The sequence below is a fragment of the Macaca nemestrina genome, chromosome 17 (assembly GCF_043159975.1).
Source record: "Macaca nemestrina isolate mMacNem1 chromosome 17, mMacNem.hap1, whole genome shotgun sequence".
NCBI lineage: Eukaryota > Metazoa > Chordata > Mammalia > Primates > Cercopithecidae > Macaca > Macaca nemestrina.
The window spans coordinates 49,790,223-49,812,507 of record NC_092141.1 but is presented as its reverse complement, the minus strand read 5'-3'; the positions used below and the strand labels follow the sequence as shown (position 1 = coordinate 49,812,507).

General features: G+C 45.1%; 1 protein-coding gene across 3 annotated transcripts in view; it reads left to right on the top strand.

Annotated features, from left to right (window-relative positions):
• Nucleotides 1–22,285, top strand: part of LOC105476839 (yippee like 2) — a 67,981-nt gene that overhangs the window by 40,670 nt on the left and 5,026 nt on the right. For all 3 annotated transcript variants that reach the window (XM_011733097.3, XM_071082847.1, XM_011733098.3), the window contains exons 3-4: nucleotides 15,599–15,642; nucleotides 16,628–16,736. In XM_011733097.3, coding sequence (XP_011731399.1) covers nucleotides 15,599–15,642; nucleotides 16,628–16,736 — 153 coding nt within the window. The remainder of the gene's footprint in view (nucleotides 1–15,598; nucleotides 15,643–16,627; nucleotides 16,737–22,285) is intronic.

The following is a 22,285-nucleotide window of genomic DNA, read 5'->3' as shown; positions in this document are numbered from 1 at the left end:
AGTGCTGCTAAGGATCCCACACCCTCTCCACTCCCTTCAGTAAGGAAATATTTGTGCATTGAAGAGTGATAAGAATGCCCTGTGTTTAGATGTGGGCACAATGGACAATGCTCACCACACAAAGCAGATGCCTAAGAGAGGCAGGGGCTTTGTAAGATGTGTGTTTTAGGACTGACTCTATCCCCATCCACTGTTGCCTTTCCTCATACCCAAGGTGGTTGTGAGAAGTGAGAGGAAATAGTGCTTATGACAATGCCCTGAGGCAGTATCAAAACCGTGGAACATACAGTGTGGTGTTATTATTACTTTTTAATTTTTTGAGACGGGCTCTGTTGCCCAGTCTGGAGTGCAATGACATGGTCTCGGCTTACTGCAACCTCCGCCTCCCAGGCTGAAGTGATTCTCCTGCCTCAGCCTCCTCAGTAGCTGGGATTACAGGCACGTGCCACCACACCCAGCTAATTTGTATTTTTGGTAGAGATGGGATTTCGCCATGTTGGCCAGGCTGGTCTCGAACTGACCTTGTGATCCACCTGCCTCAGCTTCCCAAAGTGCTGGGATTACAGGCGTGAGCAGTGGTGCCCAGCCTATTTTTATTATTATATGTTGTAAACATCTCAGGGCCACCATTGATTTCTCCTCGAGTTGTTATTCTCCGTAGGAAAGAGATGGGGATGTAGCTGGACTGTACTGAGGAGTCCTTAGCCGCGAAACAGATGCACTTCCAGCTGCTTAATCACTATAGATGGAGTAGGTCGCCGGGGGCTTCTGTTGGCTTTCAAGGCCTCACAGCCTCTTTGACCTTACTTCCTCTTCATGAAAGCCCTCTGCTGTGATCAGCCCTCCTGCAGTGCTCTCATCTCCTCCTGTCCCATCCATCTTCTCTGAACTCCTTTAACAACCATAATTTATTGCCACAAATTATACTGCTTTAGACTTAATGTATTTTAGTCTCGTTTTCTAGGTGGCTAGATGGACTAGCTGTGTGCTCTCTGCGGTGCCCAGCAAGGCTCTGGACATGGCTGTTCATTAGATATTTGTTGATTTATCATCACGGAGACACAGTATTTCTTCATTCGGCCCTAGCACAACATTCTGAGCCATTCCCTTCTTATTGGACGCTTGGGTTTCCCTCTAATTTGTTACCGTCAGAGATTGCTTCAGTGTGACACAAAGCTTTTTTGCTCTGGAGATTGTTTTCCAATGCTTGATATTTTGCAGCAAGTCGGGCACTTGCGTTGGCCAAGAAAGATTGAGCACCCAAATAAGTGGAAGGGGTTTATGTTTCTGTGTCTAAAGATGGGAGTCTTAAGGAATGATCAGATAAGGTCAGTCATCTGATGAGCAGAAAAGACTTGCTTTTTACGCAGATAAACAGGAAGTTTGAAAACACAAGAGAAGTCTGAGTCAGAAATGTTCATTTAATATGCGAGGCATCTATTCTCTTGAGAATATGGACTCACAGAATGTTCACCCTTGTAAGAGACCTTGCTCAATCCCTTCATTTCACAGATGATGCAATCCCAGTTCAGAGTATCGGGGATCTAGCTGAGGACACCATCCTAGTTGAAGGCAGATGATCTAGCCTTGCCTGGCAGGGGTGGAGTGGGTAGTCTGGATATTCTGACCCAGTTATGTTCCATTTCTGGAGGGAATACCGAGAGGCATCAGTGTGTGCTCTTGCATTTTGGCAAGCACCCTATGCTCAAATCCTTCTAACAATTATATGCCCATGTCTCTTTCATAAGGCTCTTCGGCTATGAGTTCTTCAATCCCCACCATAATTCTTACCACCATGACCCTTTCAAGTAACATTGTCTCTTCCTTGATCTGTTTCACACAACTCTACTCCTAAATCCAGTCCCAGAGGGTTGGAATAAAATGGTTGAAGGTGGATATATGCTAATACGCTCACGGGAGGAAAGCCTGATGTTGGACAACTGCCACAGCAGGGACAATCACGTAAATCTATGTACTTTGGTTTGTGCATGCAACCTGGAGCCCAATTAATTGTTTCAGTAAGGCCTGGTGCTTTGATTAGCATTAGAAGAAAAGTGTAGGAAGTGTCTAGGGAACACCTTTTAGTATGAAATGGAAAAGAGGTATAGAAAACAATAGTGAACATAGACCAGGCCACATAGGGAAAATTTGAAGGGACTGGTAGGAAGAAGGTGGATATTGTTATCCCATTTCACAGATGAGGAACTTTTGACCTGAAAGCTGAACAAACCAAGAGGACATGGCAGAGGAAGTGCTAGAACTGGGAACTGAATCTAGTCAGTTTATCCAACTGCATAATTCTTTCATTCTACCAAGCTACTAAACTGGGAGAAGTTACATAGAAGGAAAACCTCATGTGGGAGAGATAAGAGCTTTAAATCTATAACCTGAAGTATAACGGATCTAAAGATGGAGGAATCAGAAAGCTCTAAGGAGAAAGAGCTCAGCTCACATGAGGAATTTTGGCATTGTCAGAGTCATTGGCAGTAGAATGGGCTTCCTCAGGAGGTAGTGAGTTCTCTGCCCCTGAAAGTATTCAAGGAGAGGTTTGGTAGAAATGTGGGGGAGAGCCATGCTTCAGGTGCATGGTTGACCTTTATGAGTAGGGAGGGGTCTTTCAAATCCCAGTATCTGTGAGTGTATTTAAAACTGGATAAAGTCGCGTATGTATGTTTTCCTTTGAGATCCTCCACTGTACCCAAACTATAGCCCGCTGCATGAGATTCCAGTGGCCTGTAATTACTTAAATATTTCTCTTTACCACTCCTGAAGCATTCTTTGGTATTCTTTGCTAGTTCTTTGCCGTGTGGTCCTGGTGCCAAAGAAAGAAGGGATTTAGAGTTTCTTAGCTTTTAATTATTTGTTTCCAAGAGATTTTAAATTAGAATCATTCATTCAGTCTTTTTTTTTTTTTTTTTTTTTTTTTTGAGACGGAGTCTCGCTCTGTAGCCCAGGCTGGAGCGCAGTGGCCGGATCTCAGCTCACTGCAAGCTCCGCCTCCCGGGTTCACGCCATTCTCCGGCCTCAGCCTCCCGAGTAGCTGGGACTACAGGCACCCGCCACCTCGCCCGGCTATTTTTTTGTATTTCTTAGTAGAGACGGGGTTTCACCGTGTTAGCCAGGATGGTCTCGATCTCCTGACCTCGTGATCCGCCCATCTCGGCCTCCCAAAGTGCTGGGATTACAGGCTTGAGCCACCGCGCCCGGCCTCATTCAGTCTTGAGATGAAAAAGCTGTTTTTAGGCTGGGACTCAGAGGGTATTCCCCTCGGTGGTCCTCAGTCAGCCTTAAGCATTGTAGGTGTACAAATTTAATATTATCTGTTCACTTGAGTGACCAAACTCTGGTGAAGTGATTCACAGTCACACAACTCACAGGAAGTTAATTGGGAAAATGCAATTCTAATGCATTAATTTACAGCAGAGCAGATCATCCTGAAAGCTTGGACTGTATGTTGTCTTTGTTGAAGATAAACCCACTTGAGCGAGAGAATTAAATTTAGGACATTGCTAAGTCAGTATGGAATCAGAGCAGAGAAATTTGAATAGCCTAAGAGATTTTCATAACTTCTGACAGGTTGATCCATCCTTCTTCATCAGAGAGACAGACTTTCCCAGTGAATACCCTCTAGAAAAATTTTGGGACTTAGAGTCAAAAGCTGTGGGTTTAAAGTTCTGACCTTGACTTACAAGCTGTGTGAAACTGGAGAAGTTTCTTAAACAGCACTGGGCTTCAGTGTCCTCGTCTGTCTTGGCGGTTTTATCAGTTCACATGTGAAAGTGTTTTGCATTTTCTGGCATACTGTATACCTGTCAGTTCTAGTCTCATTCTGTTTAGGCTCCCTTCCTTTTAGGAAGTCATTTGGATGGCACCTTCATGACCCCATCTTCATTTCATTCTTCCCTGGACTTTAGAGCCACACTGCCTGGACCTCTGTCATCATTTGTTAATTGTGGGTTTGTTTTGTTGTTGCTGTTGTTGTTTTTTGAGATGGAGTCTCTCTCTGTCGCCCAGGCTGGCATGCAGTGGCGTGATCTGGGCTCACTGCAACCTCTGTCTCCCAGGTTCAAGCGATTCTCCTGCCTCAACCTCTCTAGTAGCTGGATTACAGGCACCCACCACCACATCCGGCTAATGTTTGTATGTTTGGTAGAGACGGGGTTTCACCATGTTGGCAGACTGGTCAGAATCTCCTGACCTCAGGTGATCTGCCCACCTCAGCCTCCCAAAGTGCTGGGATTATAGGTGTGAGCCACAGCGTCCGGCCAGATTGTTGGACCTTAGGCATATTTCCTAGCCTGTCTTTGCCTTACTTTTCTCATCTGTAAGGTGGGAAGAATGATTGTACCTACCTGATTTTCATTGTTTTTTGTTGAGAGGATTAAGTTACTTTGCTTGGAGTTACTGTTTGAATCCTGCCTGATACATGGTAGTTATCATATGAGTGTGAGCCATAACTGTTATTTCATAATTTCTAACTCACTTTTGTGAGCCACCTCAGTCTCATCTACAAAGTCTAATTTCACTGTAGTGATTGCTTATTAGAAAGTAGCTGGGCATGGTGGTGCATGCCTGTAATCCCAGCTGCTCGGGAGGCCGAGGCAGGAGAATCGCTTGAACCTGGGAGACAGAGGTTGCAGTGAGCCCAGATCACGCCAGTGCATGTCGGCCTGGGCAACAAGATCAAGACATCGTCTCAAAAAAAAAAAAGAAAAGAAAAAGAGAGAATATTTTCAAAGCAATCCCCTCTGCAGCATGCGGCTTCCGTTGTGGAGGGCGGCTTTCTCAGGCCTTCTTTGCCTAGATTGGTTACAAAGGAAGTCTTACTTTGGGGGTCGGTAGGCTTTGCTCACTGACCTTATAGGCAGCCTTTGAAGTATAAGAACATTTTCATTTGCCAGTGCCCATTTGGCTTTGGGATCAGGAATGCAAACTGAAACATAAGTAAGGAAATTGGTATTTGTTCTTCCTAGGCATATTAATTTACATATCATTTTTAACTCTAACAATTGTTTTCAAGGGCCCAATGCTTTGAGAGACATTTGAGCTCCCATATTTCAGCCCTCCTGACGATTCTGGCTTATATTTGAACTGAAGAGGGCCCAGCTCTTTTTTTTTTTTTTTTTTTTTTGAGACGGAGTCTCGCGCTGTTGCCGAACTGGAGTGCAGTGGTCGGATCTCAGCTCACTGCAAGCTCCGACTCCCGGGTTCACGCCATTCTCCTGCCTCAGCCTCCCGAGTAGCTGGGACTACAGGCGCCCGCCACCTCGCCCGGCTAGTTTTTTGTATTTTTTAGTAGAGACGGGGTTTCACTGTGTTAGCCAGGATGGTCTCGATCTGCTGACCTCATGATCCGCCCGTCTCGGCCTCCCAAAGTGCTGGGATTACAAGCTTGAGTCACCGCGCCCGGCCTTGGGCCCAGCTCTTAATGACTGACTGCCATCATGTCCTGGCACCACCCTTAGTGTCTAACTCAGAAGCTAGACTCCCTAAACAGACCTGGTGAGGATGACATGTTGGCCTCTCTTCTGTAGAGGATGGGGATATCTGATCATGGTCATCCCCTACTCTCCATCTTTCTGGGTGAGGCATTGCTTCCCATGCCTCACTCCTTCTCTGCAGGACACTGAGAGCTGGCAGCATCCGCTTTCCCACTGGCTGCATGTTTACCTTGGCATCTGCTGTTCTAACCCCATGCCACAGACTAGAGAGGTTTATCCTGCTCCTGGTTCAGCAGAGAACAACCACACTGCCCAAGCCCCATTTGAAGCCCTTAGGACAGTTGGAAGAGGTGTGGGAGAGGAACTTATGGGGTCTAAGCTGTAGGGGGATTTGGAAGAGTCTGGGGAGCTCTGACTGGACAGCCTGGCCTCTCCAGACTAGTTACGCAGCTCCCATTTTAAAGCCTGTGCTGGTGTGAAGGGAAACACATTTATTAAATGCTTTTTATGAGCCACATTTGGTACTTACTATACACACAATCATTTAATGCACAATCGTTTCATCTTCACCGTGTCCCTCTGGAATAGGGCGTTATTGAATCGGCAATATGTTTCTCCCTTCTGTAGAGAACCCTGAGGCTCAGAAGGATTAAGTGACTGGCCCAAGGTTACACAGCTAGTGAGGGCTGGGTCCAGTCCCTCTCAGGCTCCAAAGCCTGCATCCTTTCCCTTGAATATCAGGCAACACGACACCATGAGGCAACAGATCTTATAGGATCTCTCTCTGCCCCATTCCCTAGGCCCATCCCTGAAAGTGGCTTAGTTCCCCTAAATACTTCTGATACCTTGTCACTGAGACTCCTAAAAGGACTCTAAAAGGGCCCGTTCATGTAGGTCAACAGGAAGGGAATTTGAAAAGTCTGATCATTAAATGGCTTAAATCCCAGAGTCTCCTCCTTTATTTTTATTTTTATTTTTATTTTTTGAGACAAGGTCTCACTCTGTTATCCAGGCTGGCGTGCAATGGCGTGATCTCAGTTCACTGCAACCTCCACCTCAAGCAATTCTCATGCCTCAGTCTCCCGAGTAGCTGGGATTATAGGTGCACACCACCACGCCCAGCTAATTTTTTGGTATTTTTTGGTAGAGACCATGTTGGTCTCTACCAAACAACAAGTTTCACCATGTTGGCCAGGCTCATCTTGAACTCCCTGACCTCAGGTGATCCACCCACCTCAGCCTCCCACAGTGCTAGGATTACAGGTGTGAGCCACCGTGCCTGGCTGAATCTCTCCCTTTCATCAATAAAACACCAGCACCCAGGCCCCCTCACCACCTTTTGTTTTTGCAGTTCCAAGCATGTGAATGTTCCCATGCTCTTGGAATTTTATGACTCCACACAGCAGATATTTCCTCCTTTAGAGCCAGTGGCTTCCCTGCCCCTCCCTCCATCTGTTGAGGGAATGTGTGAGTGAATGGAGACTACCATAACTCAAAGCCACAGGAGGAGGGGCCTTAAGAAAGCCATCCTTTCGCCCCTCGGCTTTTTACCCCCATCTCAAAGGTTCCTAGACAGGTATGTGACAGTCTTTTTAAAATCATAAGCATATACAGTGGCTTTGTTCTATTCTAGTCTTTACTGGTGACCTATGTCCCCATGTGGAAGACAAATAGAGTCAGGAAGTTCTTCCTTTATAATTAACTCAAGTCTCTCATTTCCGTCTATTTCCTCTTGTTCTTATTGCAGAGAAGATGGAATAAATCCCCTTCAGTCTTTCCTCTTACCTAAATGTTCACAGCTTCTTTCAGTTGCACTCGGGTTCTAATTCTGGAAGTTTTAAGCTTTGTTCTTTATCATCACCCCTCTCACTTTCTCCATATGCATCCTCAAGGCTGAAATCCAAACAGGATCTAGGACTGTTTTGCTTGGGTTCCAACTCTTTGGAATGGAGCCTATGGCTTACTTTGACCCAATATAGGAAACCTCACCAAGCCTAACCATGGTTGGAGAAAAGAATGGAAAAAGGACTGATCTGACCCTTCCCTACAGAATGTGAGATCTGTTGAGTTGTTGGGGTTTAGCCAACACTCCAAGGGCAAAGGTTTTACTAATCCTCCTTTGTATCCGCACCTGAACACTTCTGATGCCTTCTCACTGAGACACCTAAAAGTACTATAAGGGGTTGAAATGTATAGTGCCTTGAGCAAATCCATAGAGACAGCAAGTAGATTTATGCTTGCCAGAGGCTGGAGGCAAGGGAGATGGAGGCTGACGGCTAATGGTGTGTGATTTCTTTTTGGAGTGTGAAAATGTTCTGGAAATAGATAGTGGTGATAGTTGCGTGACCTTGTGAATATAAGAACCACTGAATTGTCTACTTTAAAAGGGTGATGGTAATGTGAATTACATCTCAATTTTTAAAAGCTCAAGTTTATGTTTGTACCAATAAGTTTTTTTGTTGGTTTTCTTTGAACTCAGCACATCAATAAGTTTGGGGTTTTTGTTTTGTTTTGTTTTGTTTTGACAGCGTCTCACTCTGTCACCCAATCTGGAGTGCAGTAGTGTGACCTTGGCTTACTATAACCTCCACCTCCCAGGTTCACGTGATTTTCCTGCCCCAGCCTCCCGAGTAGCTGGGATTACAGGCATGCGCCACCGTGCCTGGCTAATTTTTCCATTTTTGGTGGAGACCGGGTTTTGCCATGTTGGCCAGGCTGGTCTCGAACTCCTGACCTCAAGTGATCTGCCTGCCTCAGCCTCCCAAAGTGCTGGGAAAAGTGCTGGTATTACAGGCTTCAGCCACCACGCCCAGCCTAATGAGTTTTGTTTAAAGCTATATAATAGAAACATTCTAACAGTAACGAAGTATATAGAGTCTTGAAGTTTATGAAGCACTTGATAAACAATATCTAACTTCTTTTTTTTTTTTTTTTTTTTTTTTTTTGAGATGGAGTCTTTCTGTGTCTCCCAGGCTGGAGTGCAGTGGCGCCATCTCGACGACCTTTGCCTCCTAGGTTCAAGTGATTCTCTTGTCTCAGCCTCCCACGTAGCTGGGATTACAGGCATGCATCACCACACCCAGCTAATTTTTGTATTTTTAGTAAAGTCGGGGTTTCGCCGTATTGGCTAGGCTGGTCTCGAACTCCTGACCTCAAGTGATCTGCCCTCCTCAGCCTCCCAAAGTGCTAGGATTACAAGCATGAGCCACCACGGCCAGCCCTAACTTATCTCTTATACAAATCTGGTGTGAGTGAGAGCTATTTTATTGTGCCTGTTTTACAGACTAGAAAATTGTGGCTCAGAGAGGTTAATGAGCTTGTTCAAGGTAGTAACATAGCTAGTATATAGCACAACCAGGACTTGTACCCTGGCAATATGACTCTGAAGCTTGTGCAGGTAACACTGTGTATGAGTGGTAAGTTGAGGAAGCAAGTGCCAGGTGCTTTAAGAGAGGTGGATTCACAGAAGATTGTAACTGGAAAAGTCTCATGGGGAGCTTCAGTTCCATCCCTCCATTTTGATGGAGTCATCGAATTGCAAAGTGGGGGAAGCCTTGCCTTTTGGCATAATAGAGAAAGAGGGAGACCAAAGTCACCAAAGAAAGAGGTTTGAAGAACCAAGTAGGTTAGAGTCAACGTTTTCATCTCTCTCCTCCAGGCTCCTGAAAAGACCAAAGAGGAGAGGTAGGGTCTTTTTACTCTGTGCTTCATTTACTTACTGTTCTCAGCAACCCTAGGAAATGGACATGGTTTCTACTTACAGATGAAAAAGATGTGGCAGCTCAGAGGTTAATTAACTCTTTCAGGGTCAGGTGACTAATAAGTCGAAGTTGTAATGCCAGGACTTGAACCTGAATCTTCTGATGCCAAGACTAGATCCTCTTACCCTGTGCAGATATGCAAGGGGTCACCTAGTTCCCAGGTGTCAGCTGGTGAGGCAGGTGGGCGTCTGCTTCCCCGATCTCTGTGCACCTCCTGAGGGATATGCTCGGTGGCTAATGGTTGGTTGATCTTCCTAGAGAGAGAAGGGGGCCGAAGTGTGAGAGGCTCTGCCCCTCTGCTGGACCCTTCATGTAGGGAGAAGCCTGTTCAAGTGAATAGGACTCCAAGGTGAGGACCTGTATCTGTCACCGGGGGAAGAAACTCACACGTTTGCTCTGTTGCTGCCTCCCGCTTCAATCCAGAATATTCATTTTTCTGTGTTTCTCCTACTTTTAAAAGGAGTTTCTGCCTTCCAGACTTGCAAAGGGGCCCAAAATCCGTGGTTTTGGCTACTAAACAGGAAACTCAAAGCCCTTTCCATTCCTTTGAGCTGGCTGGAAGGGCTGGGCCTGGAACTATTACTTTACTTTAAAGGACAGAAGAAAAGTTTTGTGTGGCTTAAAAAACAAAACAAAAACCCTTTCCTGGAGGCCTGCACACCAGCCTTGGTTGATACACAACATGGAAAAGAGCTGCCTTGTTGCCTGGCAGTAATGACAGCAAACAAATATGTCTGACAGTCTGTTTGGCATCTCCTGGTCTGAAATTCTGTTTGCTTTATTCTAATTGCTTCCTTAACTTCCTTTCTGTCTCCCCACCTTCGGTACCACCCTCACTCCAGGGAGTGCCAGGCCGTGCCAGGCAGGGCTGGGCCCCACAGGATCCAGTAACCCAGCTGGGGCTATTCTTGTCTGTGTCTATCTGCAAGAAGCTTGTTGTTCTCCATGGCTGTTTTTCTCATCATAATTGTTGACTTGGCAGGGGCCCCAGAATGGAACCCATGATGGAAAAGGCTTCCAGAGCTCTGCCTCAAAAAACACAGCTGATCCCGAGTGCCAGGCTGAGGAAACAGAGGTTCATCGATACTGCTCCTCACGGGAACCTGAGTGGCTATGGCCACCAGGACAGCCCTGAGAGGGGGTTCAGTACCCTTTGTACATGTGGACCTCTCCCAGCAGACTCTCTCAAACCAGGCCTGGAGGAAGCCATTGGAGGTGCCTCGGGGCCTGGCTGGCATTTCTCTGCTTTGCCACGTGCCCTCCCCCACCCCAACTCTCTCTAGGAATTCTAATCTGTGTCAGGCCAGAGAAAGTGACTCTTAGGACCAGCCTGGAAGCAGACAGGAACCCCCAGAACATTGGCCTTCACACTTTTAAAATGACATACCCCTATCAGTAAAATATTTGAGCATAAACTCCTAATATGTATATACTTATTTATAAATTACATACATATGTGTGCTGCCATGTAATATGTACATTGTAAGCATACAATTTTTAATGAACATTTATATAATTTAAATGGATGAAAGAAAATATAAAATTGTTTTAAATTTTACTGAAGGTATATGTGATTGGATATACTCCTTTAAAAAAATCTTGGTTGATCACTTTCTGATACAGTAATTCAAAAGACCTATTCTAATGAGAGGGTTGTTCTTGAAAACTCTCAAGAAAAGTGGTTTTTTGGTTTTGGTTTTGGGTTTTTTCTGTAAAGATGAGGTCTCACTGTGTTGACCAACTGGTCTCAAACTCCTGACCTCAAGTGGTCCTCCTGCCTCGGCCTCCCATAGTGCTGGGATTATAGGCATGAGCCATCACACCTAGCACTGAAAAGTATTTTTACTATATTTCAGAATTATCCTTCACAAACATAATTTTAAAAAAAGAATTTAAAAATATGAAAATGAACAAGGGTTCAAACCCCTCTGAAACTCTTTGTTTGGAATAGTTTTAAATAGATTAGGGAATTGCTTACAATTCCTAATTGTACAGATACAGGAATAGAGTGTGCAGGCATAGATTTTAGAAATGACTTATTATTTTACGAATTTATTAATTTAAACAATTTTTAATTTACATACAGTAAAATTCACTCTTTGAATATGAGTCATATGAGTTTTAACATAGATAAGTCTTAGGACCTGGGCATCTTACAGTCTATTTAGTTTTATAGTCTTATAAATATATAGTCTAATAGTGATTATAAGACTTTCTTTTGTTATAGGGCCTAAGAGTACCGTTCTTCTGTTACCAAGATAACAGATCAATTCCATCTCTCTTACTAACTCTTACAGTTAAACATTCTTTTTACCAATCTTCTTAGCGTAATGTGTTTCAGATTCATCCATGTTGTTCTGTATATCAATAGTTTGTTCCTCTTTATTACAGAATAGTGTTATATGGATATACCAGTCTACTTACCCAGTTACCATTTGAGACATTTAGGTTGTTTCCAGTTTGGGGCGATTATGAATTAAGCTGTTAAAAACACTCTCATACAGGTTTTTGTGTGAACATAGGCTTTCGTTTCACTTGGGTAAGTGAAATTGCCAGCCTCATTTCCAAAGTTGCTGTACTGTTCTGCAATGTTTGAGAGTTCCAGTTGCTACATATTCATGCCAACACTTGGTTTTGTCAGTTAAAGAAAAAATATTTAACCATTTTGATGTGGACTGATTCTGATGAAGTTCAGTGTATCAGTTTTTTTCTCTTTTATAGATTGTGTTTCTGGTGTATCTAAGAACTCTCTTCTAACACAAGGTCACAGAGATTTTCTTCTGAATATCCTCCATTTCAAATTAATTTTTGTACAAGCATATCATTTTTTAGCCACAAAAATAATATAAGGTAAAAATATTGACAAAAGCCAGTTCTCTCTATAGCACAGGGTTCAGGTACTTTACCATAAGTGAACCCCTTTGTAGTACTCCATCTCATATGCAAAACATTGCAAAGATCCTGTTATTTAATGATCTTGTTTTTCAAAAAAATAAGATTAGCCTTATTCACAGAAACAATAGTATTCACAGTATGCTGAAAGCAGAGGCGGAAGAAGAACACCTTTGTCACCTCTGACCCCCACAGTGGAGCCCCTTCCTTCCAGATACCTATACATACAGGACACATGCCAGTCCAGGGAAGGCCTAGTGGCAATCCATGTATTGTAACCGTTTAGCAAAACTTACTTTTTAAAGATAAAATATATAAAATGAGCTAGTGTTTCCTCACTGCCCTGGAGAAAAGGGTTGTCTGGGGGATTGTCTTGCACACCTGGCTGGGATACCGCTGCCCTGGTAAGTCTCACAGTGTTGCCTGTCTCCCTGTATTTCTAGTTGTGTCTGGCAGAGAGTCAGTGATCCAGGGGTGAGAAAGAAGTGAATGCATTATTCAAAGCCTTTCTCTGTCATTAATGGTGAAGCTCTGTTGCTTCCTGTTACTTTCCTGTCTGCTTTCTTCTGGGATTTGTTTCTCAATAGCCACCTTCTTCTAAGCTCTGAACTTGAAGGTCTTAGCAAATGTTTCTTAGAGGATGACATTCCAAATTACCTGTAACTTAGGACCATGGAATAATAAGAGAATATAATTTTGAAGCTAGAAGGGGATTTGAAGATCAGCCAGTTCAAATCTCTTATTAAAACCAAACCAAAAAGAACTGTGATATCCATAGAATAGAATACTACTCAGCAGCAAAAAGGGAATAAATTGTTGATATGTTCAACATGGATGAATCCTAAAAGAATTGTGCTGAGTGAAAAAAGTCAAACACATATACACTGTAAATGAAAATACATTTTGTTTGTTTAAAAAAATTCTGGACTGGACGTGGTGACTCACATCTGTAATCCCAGCACTTTGGGAGGCCGAGGCAGGCAGATTGGGTGGATCACTTGAGCTCAGGAGACCAGCTTGGGCAACATGGCAAGATTCCATCTCTACAAAAATTCCAAAATTAGCCAGGCACGGTGGTGCACCCCTGTAGTCCCAGCTACTCGGGAGGTTGAGGCAGAAGGATCACTTGAGCCCAGGAGATCAAGGCTGCAGTGAGCCATGATCATGCCTCTACACTCCATCCTGGGTGACAGAGTGAGACCTTGTCTCAAAAAAAGATTCCAGAAAATATAAATTATAGTGACAGAAAACTGTAATCACCTATGGATCTATAAGTGGTAAGAGGATTCAGAGGGGAGGATTCAGAGGGATATGAGGAGATGTTTGGGTGTGATGGGCAGTTTAATCTTGATTGCGGTGGTGGTTTCACAGATATAGACAGATATTAAAACTCATCCAATAGTACACTTCAAATATATACCATTTATTATGTCACTTATAGTTCAGTAAAGTTGTTTATAGAAAACGAAAGAAACTAGAGACAATGTAATTGACTCAGAATATTTAATAAATGTCTATTGTGTGCCAGATGCACGTGCTTATGTGTTGGGCATTCAGAGACAGATTGAAGACATGGCGCACGCCTTCAGGGAGCTCACAGTCTACTGAGGGAGTGAGATAAATAAACAGATGATTTCAATCCAGGATGCTAAAGACAAAGGCAAACAGGCTGGGTGCAGTGGCTCACGCCTGTAATCCCAACACTTTGGAAAGCTGAGGCAGGCGGATTGCTTGAGCCTAGGAGTTCAAGACCAATCTGGGTAACATGGCAACACCCTGTCTCTATAATTTTTTTTTTTTTTTGAGACGGAGTCTCGCTCTGCCGCCCAGGCTGGAGTGCAGTGGCCGGATCTCAGCTCACTGCAAGCTCCGCCTCCCGGGTTCACGCCATTCTCCTGCCTCAGCCTCTGGAGTAGCTGGGACTACAGGCGCCCGCCACCGCGCCCGGCTAGTTTTTTGTATTTTGTAGTAGAGACGGGGTTTCACCGTGTTAGCCAGGATGGTCTCGATCTCCTGACCTCGTGATCCGCCCGTCTCGGCCTCCCAAAGTGCTGGGATTACAGGCTTGAGCCACCGCGCCCGGCCATATAATTTTTTTTTTTTAATAGCTGGTTATGGTGGTATGCACCTTTGGTCCCAGTTACTCAGGAGGCTCAGGCAGGAGGATCGCTTGAGCCCAGAAGGTGGAGGCTGCAGTGAGTCACGGTCACACCACTGCACTCCAGCCTGGGTGACAGAGTGAGACTCTCTATCTTGGGGGGGAGAAAAAGGAAAGAAAGAAAAAGGAAATGCAGGGAACACGAAGAGTCCAGAACATGGGTATCATTGGGTGCCACCCATGACAGGACACCCATGAGGCAGGACAATTGCTTGAACTCAGGAGATGGAGGTGCAGTGAGCCGAGATCGCACCACTGCATTCTGGTCTGGGTGACAGAGCAAGACTCCATCTCAAAAAAAAAAAAAAAGAATTTTATCTTTCACACTGGCCTGCAGCACTGATCTCTGACGTCCTGCATATCTGACAAAAATGGTTGTCTCGCGTGCTAATCTGAGTCCTGTCTGGTGCTCACCTACCCTCTGGTCATCTGTTAGCCACTCACCTCCTTGTTTGTTGGTTGCTTTTCAGGGCAGACTAAGATATTAAATTCAGGACACCGTTGTTAGGCCACATTAAAAATGCAGGCAGCAGTGCAGAACATGGCTGGCTCATGTCAGGCAGGCTTCTCAGTGTAACCAGAGAGGGAAAACATGGACAGGGCCTGTGTTAATGAAAGCAGATGCCAGATTGCATGGCAGGCTCTGGCTCCTGTTTCTCCTGTTCCGTGCCTCCCTCCAGCCAGAAGAAAGAAACCCCTGTGTAAAGCTAGAGGTTAAAGTGGAATTGCTGCTTCATGAGCGTTTCTGTGATGCAGAGATCGAGTTGCTTACATCTCAAAAGAGCTCCTATGCTCCCATTTAGGATTGTAAACTGTCCTTAGAATCTTCTAGAAGGCATGACAAGCGATGAGTGTGGGTTGGATAGTTTATTCTTGGGTTGGGGATTTTTTGCTGCCTTTGTTAGGGCTGGACCAAGAAGCCAAGCAAAAGAGCTTGTGGTGGTTTCCATGCCTGGGCCAGCCTGGGAAAGCTGTGACCAGCACAGATGGCTGAAATCAAGTGGGACCAGGAATGCCAGTGCGGATTAATGATCTCAGGTGAATTAATTGTGTCAGGCAATGTCAGGAGGGAAGAAGTTTTTAATGACATGGTGGGTTTGGGTTTTTTTTATTTTCTCACCTGGGCTAGTGAAAACAGTCCAGTGGGCCAGATCAAGCTTTGTGGCTCTGTTTATTCTGCCATCTTCTCCGCCCCCACGCCATCTGCCAGCGGCACCATTAACTGGCTCAGTACTCCCTTTTGCTGTGTCAGTCCTGGAAGGTCATGCTTATTGCGATTGGGGTTGGTTTCCCAAACGGGTGGTGAAATGGATGTCTAACTATCGATTTGTTTTCTTGCGTTTCAGTCGTTCCAAGGAAGTCAAGGACGAGCATACCTCTTTAACTCAGTGTGAGTGCCTCTGAATGGTACATTCCTTGTGGGGTGCAGATTCAAGGGCTGGGAAAAAGCAATCCTTGATGATGATTAAACAATGAACCCTGCCCTCTCTGCCACAGTAAAACTCTGTGGAGCATTACTCTCCACAATTGGTAGTCAGTTACCTTTGGGGAACATTTCTTGCCAACATCTCTGGCTAAAAATAATATATTCACTACACTCCCCTCAGAGGGCACATCAGAGGACTGTAGTCCCACAGGGAAGAAGCTGAGGAGATTCTGAGAGCCTCAACATGGAGGGCTCATAATGAGATCTGAGATATGTCACTGGGGAAGAGAATAGGGGTGAATAAGACACCAAGATCTGCCATGGGACCTAAGGAGGAAGGAAGGCCCACTTCGGGCGGATGTGTAGTTTCCAGGGCCCTCAGCCATTCCTGGGCACCAGGTTTATCACCTCTTGCCTGGGAAGGGAAGGTGAAGCCCACATAAGCCTCATAAACTGTAAAAATGGAAATCTGGCCTGTGGCTTGAGCTGGGCACCCTGTGAAGGAGTAGAGCCTATTCAGCACCCAGGGATCACTCATTCCTGTATGAGGACCACTGTGTGCTGCCATGTGTGGCATCAGCTTCATTCAGTCCTCAGTAAGCTGTGAGGACCTGTGCCTATGGCTGTGGACTTCACAGTGTGGCTGTCAGCTTGTCCCCCTAAGTCACAGATTGGAAGTATTTGTTAGACAAATTACAATTTTAAGCAAACTCTCAACCATAAAGATTATTTCTGTAGACCCACTCCACTAGAACTTGCAGATCTGAAATTCCTTCCAGCTGAGATATTTCCCTGTGGCCACTTTTGGAGATCGGTTTAGACCCGCTCAGCTCAGGGTTGGCTCCCTTTGGGGCAGCCTTGCCCAGTTAATTTTTGCTGGAAGCTCAGCTTGAATGACTGATGTGCATGTCACTGACTACCCACTCTCTCTTTTTGTGCCTCCACATAGAGTTAATGTGGGCTGTGGGCCTGCAGAAGAGCGAGTGTTGCTAACAGGACTGCATGCAGTCGCAGACATTTACTGTGAAAACTGCAAAACCACTCTGGGCTGGAAATACGTGAGTATAAAAGAGTCTGGTTGGTAGAGGGCTGGAAGGGAATTGCCAAGAGCCTATGCCAGAAGAACACTTTCTTCTACTGACTTTCCATGGCCTTGTGGGATTGTCTTAGACCAGGATAGTCACCTGTCTACCACGCTCATTCTTTCCTTTCTGTTGATATATTTCTCTCCTCCTATTCATTCCTTCACAACTACCCCTGAGACACACACCCCTTTCGATTTAATAAATAATAATAGTAATGGCATATAACCTTTCTTGACAGCTCACTATATGCCAGCTGTCTTCACCTCTATTTTATGGATAGGGATACTGAGACTTACGGAGGTTAACAATATGTCCAAGGCAATCTAGCCATTTAATAGCCACACCAGGATAGGAATCCATGTAATATTCTGTTATTTATTTTTTATTTCTAAATTTTTCATTCTCTCTTTTTTTTTTTTTTTTTTTTTTTTTTTTTTGAGACGGAGTCTCGCTGTGTCTCCCAGGCTGGAGTGCAGTGGCGTGATCTTGGCTCACTGCAAGCTCCGCCTCCCGGGTTCACGCCATTCTCCCGCCTCAGCCTCCCGAGTAGCTGAGACTACAGGCGCCCGCCACCACGCCCGGCTAGTTTTTTGTATTTTTAGTAGAGACGGGGTTTCACCGTGTTAGCCAGGATAGTCTCGATCTCCTGACCTCGTGATCCACCCGCCTCGGCCTCCCAAAGTGCTGGGATTACAGGCTTGAGCCACCGCGCCCGGCCAAATTTTTCATTCTCAAAGGAGGTGACCATGTAGTAGTATTCTGACACAGAGCCCATGCTCTTTTTTAAATATTAAACAAATTTATTTTATTTTATTTTGTTTATTTTATTTTATTTTATTTTGAGACAGTTTCGCTCTGTCGCCCAGGCTGGAGTGCAATGGCGCGATCTCGGCTCACTGCAACCTCCGCCTTCTGGATTCAAGCAATTCTCCTGCCTCAGCCTGCCAGGTAGCTGGGATTACAGGCATGCGCCACCACACCTGGCTTATTTTTTGTATTTTTAGTAGAGACAGGATTTCACCATGTTGGCCAGGCTGGTCTCGAACTCCTGACCTCAGGTGATGCACCAGCCTCAGCCTCCCAAAGTGCTGGGATTACAGGTGTGAGCTACCGTGCCTGGTCAACAAATTTATTTTTTAATAAATAGAGATAGGGTCTCACTGTGTTGCTCAGGCTGGCCTCAAACTCCTGAGCTCAAGTAGTCTTCCCAAATTGGCCTCCCAAAGTGCTGGAATTATAGGCATGAGCCACCGTGCCTGATCAAGAACCCAATAAATATTCCTAAAACACCTAGGCCCCAGGCCCTGAGCAAGTCATTATTGAAAACTGCCTTAATTAACATCCACTGTCAGATGTAGTCATGGCTGGACGTCTCCCAAATGGACAATTATTCTTTCATTGTTTAACTCAGCAAAAAATGTTAAGGCCCCTTTGGGGCCTAGGAAAAGTGAGCAGTCCTTTGCCAGAGTGAGAGGAGAGAAGGACCAGGATCTGCTTCAACACTAGGGACTGATTGTTCTAACATGCGCTGGGGTCACCACATAACCATAGACACTGCCCCTATAATCCCTCTAGCTAGCGGTTAAGAACCATCTAGGCAGCTAGAGTGAGGTTCAAATTTGGGCTCCATGACTTATTTGTCTGTGTGTCCTTGGACAAGCTACTTAGCTTCTATGCTAAGTTTCCTCATACTTACAGAGTTGGTTTGAGTGTTAAATAGGATCATGCCCGTAAAATACTTAGGTCTTCACCTTGCATAGAGCATATGTCAGTGAAAATTTACTTAAATTGTTATTGTTATTATTATTGGGCAGATTTTTTCAGCCTGCATGTGTACATCCATGCATTGCACAATTCTTTCTTTTCTTGCCCTCCCTGTCATTGTGAAGATAGTGAAAAGTTGGTCTTCCTGTCTCTGGGAAGGCAATTTAGTCCATGTAAAATGTCTCAAATTCCCTATCCTGTCATATGGCTCATGAACTGCCTCTGGCTTCTGAAGGAGCCTGAAGGAGTTGTCAAACCTGCCGCAGAGTGCTAATGGTATGTCAATGTAGGTTCATCCATTGTAACAAATGTTCCAATCTGGTGTGGGATTTTGATAGTGGGGGAATCTGGAGGTGGGTAAGCGGGTATGTGGGAAATCTCTGTACTTTCTGCTCAGTTTTGCTGTGACCCTAATGCTGCTCTAAAAATAACATCTTTTGGGAGAAAAAATATATTTATACACATATAAAATAATGTGAGCAATAGATGCCAGGCACAGAATTATGATTCCATTGAAATAGTTTGAAATTGTGGAAATCATTAAAAAAACAAAACAAAACAAAAAACTGCCCCAGGTGGAATCTGCAGTGGAGCCTGGTAGCACTGCCTTCAGATTCCATTTTCCCCATTCTCTGGAAATGTTCAGGATTACAAACAAAAATGGGGCCAGGCACAGTAGCTCAGGCCTGTAACCCCAGCAGTTTGGGAGTCCAAGGTGGGTGGATCACCTGCGGTCAGGAGTTTGAGACCAGCCTGGCCAACATATAGTAAAACTCCATCTCTACCAAAAATACAAAAATTAGCCAGGCGTGGTGGTGGGTACCTGTAATCCCAGCTACTCAGGAGTCTGAGGCAGGAGAATTGCTTGAACCCAGGAGGCGGAGGTTACGTTGAGCCGAGATCATGCCGTTGCACTCCAGCCTGGGCGACAGAGTGAGACTCTGTCCCAAAATTAAAAAAAAAACCTAGACAGTGTGTTGTGTGGTGCCAAGACGGGTTAGCCACAGCTTCCTATGGTTGACTTGGTTGTTCCTGTGGGAGAAGCTGGACTTGGCCATTCTGTTCCCTCTGTACAGTCATGGGCCCCCTCTGGGTGATCTGGGGTGGGAGACACAGTTCTGCTTGTGATTATCCAGAAATGTTCTTCATTGCTTCTCGGCCTTTTGGCTAAGATCAAGTGCAGAAAAGTTCTCCCCTTCCCGTGTTTCCCAGCCTCTTGGCTGTCTTACTGCCCTAAAGATGTGCTGGATTGAAGATACACGACAAGCCTGAGTTGGTTGGTTTTGCTCCATGCTTGAGGTTCAGATAAAACGATTCATGCTTTTGACAAAGGTTTATCAAAAGCCTTTGACTAAATACCAAAAAAATTGACAAGATCCAGTGCCTGCCCTCAAAGCGCTGACAGTCATGATGGCAGCTCAGGAGGAAAACCAACGTGAAAACAGATCAAACAGCCTGACAAGCACTGGGATGTGCACAGCACAGCAAGGACCCCAAATATGCATCCGTCACCTCCTATGTGCAAGCCCAGGGAACCTTCCTTTTTTTTTTTTTTTTTTTTTGAGATGGAGTCTCGCTCTGTCACCCAGGCTGGAGTGCAATGGTGTGATCTTGGCTCACTTGCAACCTCCACCTCCCGGGTTCAAACAGGACCTGCCTCAGCCCCCAGAATAGCTGGGATTACAGGCATGTGCCGCCATGCCTGGCTAATTTTTTTGTATTTTTAGTAGAGACAGGGTTTCACCATGTTGGTCAGGCTGGTCTCGAACTCCTGACCTCGTGATCCGCCCACCTCGGCCTTTCAAAGTGCTGGGATTACAGGCATGAGCCACTGCACCCAGCCCTAAATTTTTTGTATTTTTAGTAGACACGTGGGTTCACCACGTTGGTCAGGCTGGTCTCAAACTCCTGACCACAGGTGATCCACCCACCTTGATCTCCCAAAGTTCTGGGATTATAGGCGTGAGCCACCCCATTGTTACCTCTGTGAAGTAGGTGTGAATCTCCCGGTTCTATTTTATTTTATTTTATTTTATTTTATTTTTTTGAGACAGGCCCCAGGCTGGAGTGCAGTGGTGCAGTCTTGCTCACGGTAGCCTCAACCTCCTGGGCCCAGATGATCCTCCTGCCTCAGCCTCACAAGTAGTTGGGACTACAGGTGCATGATATCACACCCAGCTGATTTTTGAATTTTTTTTTTGGTAGAGATGAGGTTTTGTCATGTTCCCCAGGCTGGTCTCAAACTGGCCTCAAGCAATCTTCCTGCCTCATCTCAAAGGGTTAGGATTATGGGTGTGAGCCACCACGCCCAGCCGAAATTTTTTTTTTCTGTAATGGGAAACTCATTTTCTTAGTTTTGCTTTCTCCTCCTTCCCGCCCAAACACATTAGTGTGGAACAATGGACCTTATTCCCAAAACACATTTCTCTGTCGTGCGTATACACGCATGTGTGCGTGTGTGTGCACAGAGACAGGGAATAATGAAGTGTCAGGGAAATTGCTGCTGTGGTGTGCCTGAGCTCTTGTTCTGAAATTCAAAGCCCATGAGCTCTAGAACAGAAAACACAGTTGATACAACTGTGACCCAGAACCCCCAAGGGTACGCCTCAATTCCTTACTAATTCTGGGGGCTCCGGGAAGGGCTGATGTCCACTGCTTGTGCATATGGAGCTGAGACACAGATAGATGACCAGTGTTTTTCTGAGAATACACCAAGATGTTCTTACGCGTGTATCTCTGCAAACAAAAGAGCCCTTTATCCTCTGCCTCTGCAGGACTTCTTTCGGGGGGGTTTATTCGCTGGGAGAGCCCACAGTGCTGTGGGTTTAGAAAAGTCACCTGCCAGGTGGTTAGTATGACATTCTCCCTCTGGGGGGCTGGCAGTTGGGTGGGGCTTGAGGGCTGCCAGGTTCTCTGGCCTGGAGTTTATACAGCTCCTGTCTCCACACATCTGACATAGAAGCAGCAAGAAAAACCGATTGAAAAGGAGACCTGTCTGGTCTCTTGAGTATTTTGTTCCTCTCCCTGTCATCTCTAAGCCTAACAAGTACAATTTAAAATTAGAACCAGGCTTTCCTGTGTTCTTAGAAGCTAGCAGGAATGACACAGAAACTTTATGGATCTCTCCACAGGGCAAACTTCCGTTAGCACCAGAAACCAAGATTTATATATATATGTAAATGTACTAATTCATTCAGCAATTATGTATTGAAATTCTATTATGTGCCAGGCAGTCTTCTAAGGCTACAGCCATGAACTAAATATGAAAGTCTATGCACAGAATGAAGTTTATATTGTAGTCATGGGAGACAGAGGATAAACAAAATAGAAATGCAAATTATAATGTATGTTCAGAAGTGAGAAGTACAGCGGAGAAAACTAAAGCAGGGGTTGGGGCAGAAGGCAGAAAGGGAGTACTGGAGTGGAAGTTGGATTTTAAGTAGGGTAGTTGGGGAAGACCTTACTGAGGGGGTGACATTGCAAAGACTTAAATGAGCGAAGCTCCTGGAAAATTCTGTTGTAATGTTGTGAAAGTCCTGGTGTTGCCTCAGTTCTGCAGCTAAGCGAGGGGGACATAAAGCACTTGAGGGTTAGGAATCATCTCACTGAGTCAGGGTAAAGCTGGGACCAGACCACGGTGATGCTGATACCTGTCATCTGCCCCTGCTTTTCTGTTACAAAAGTCATTTCCTTGGCCGGGTGCAGTGGCTTATGTCTGTAATCCCAGCAGGTATGAGGGAGGCCAAGGTGGGTGGATC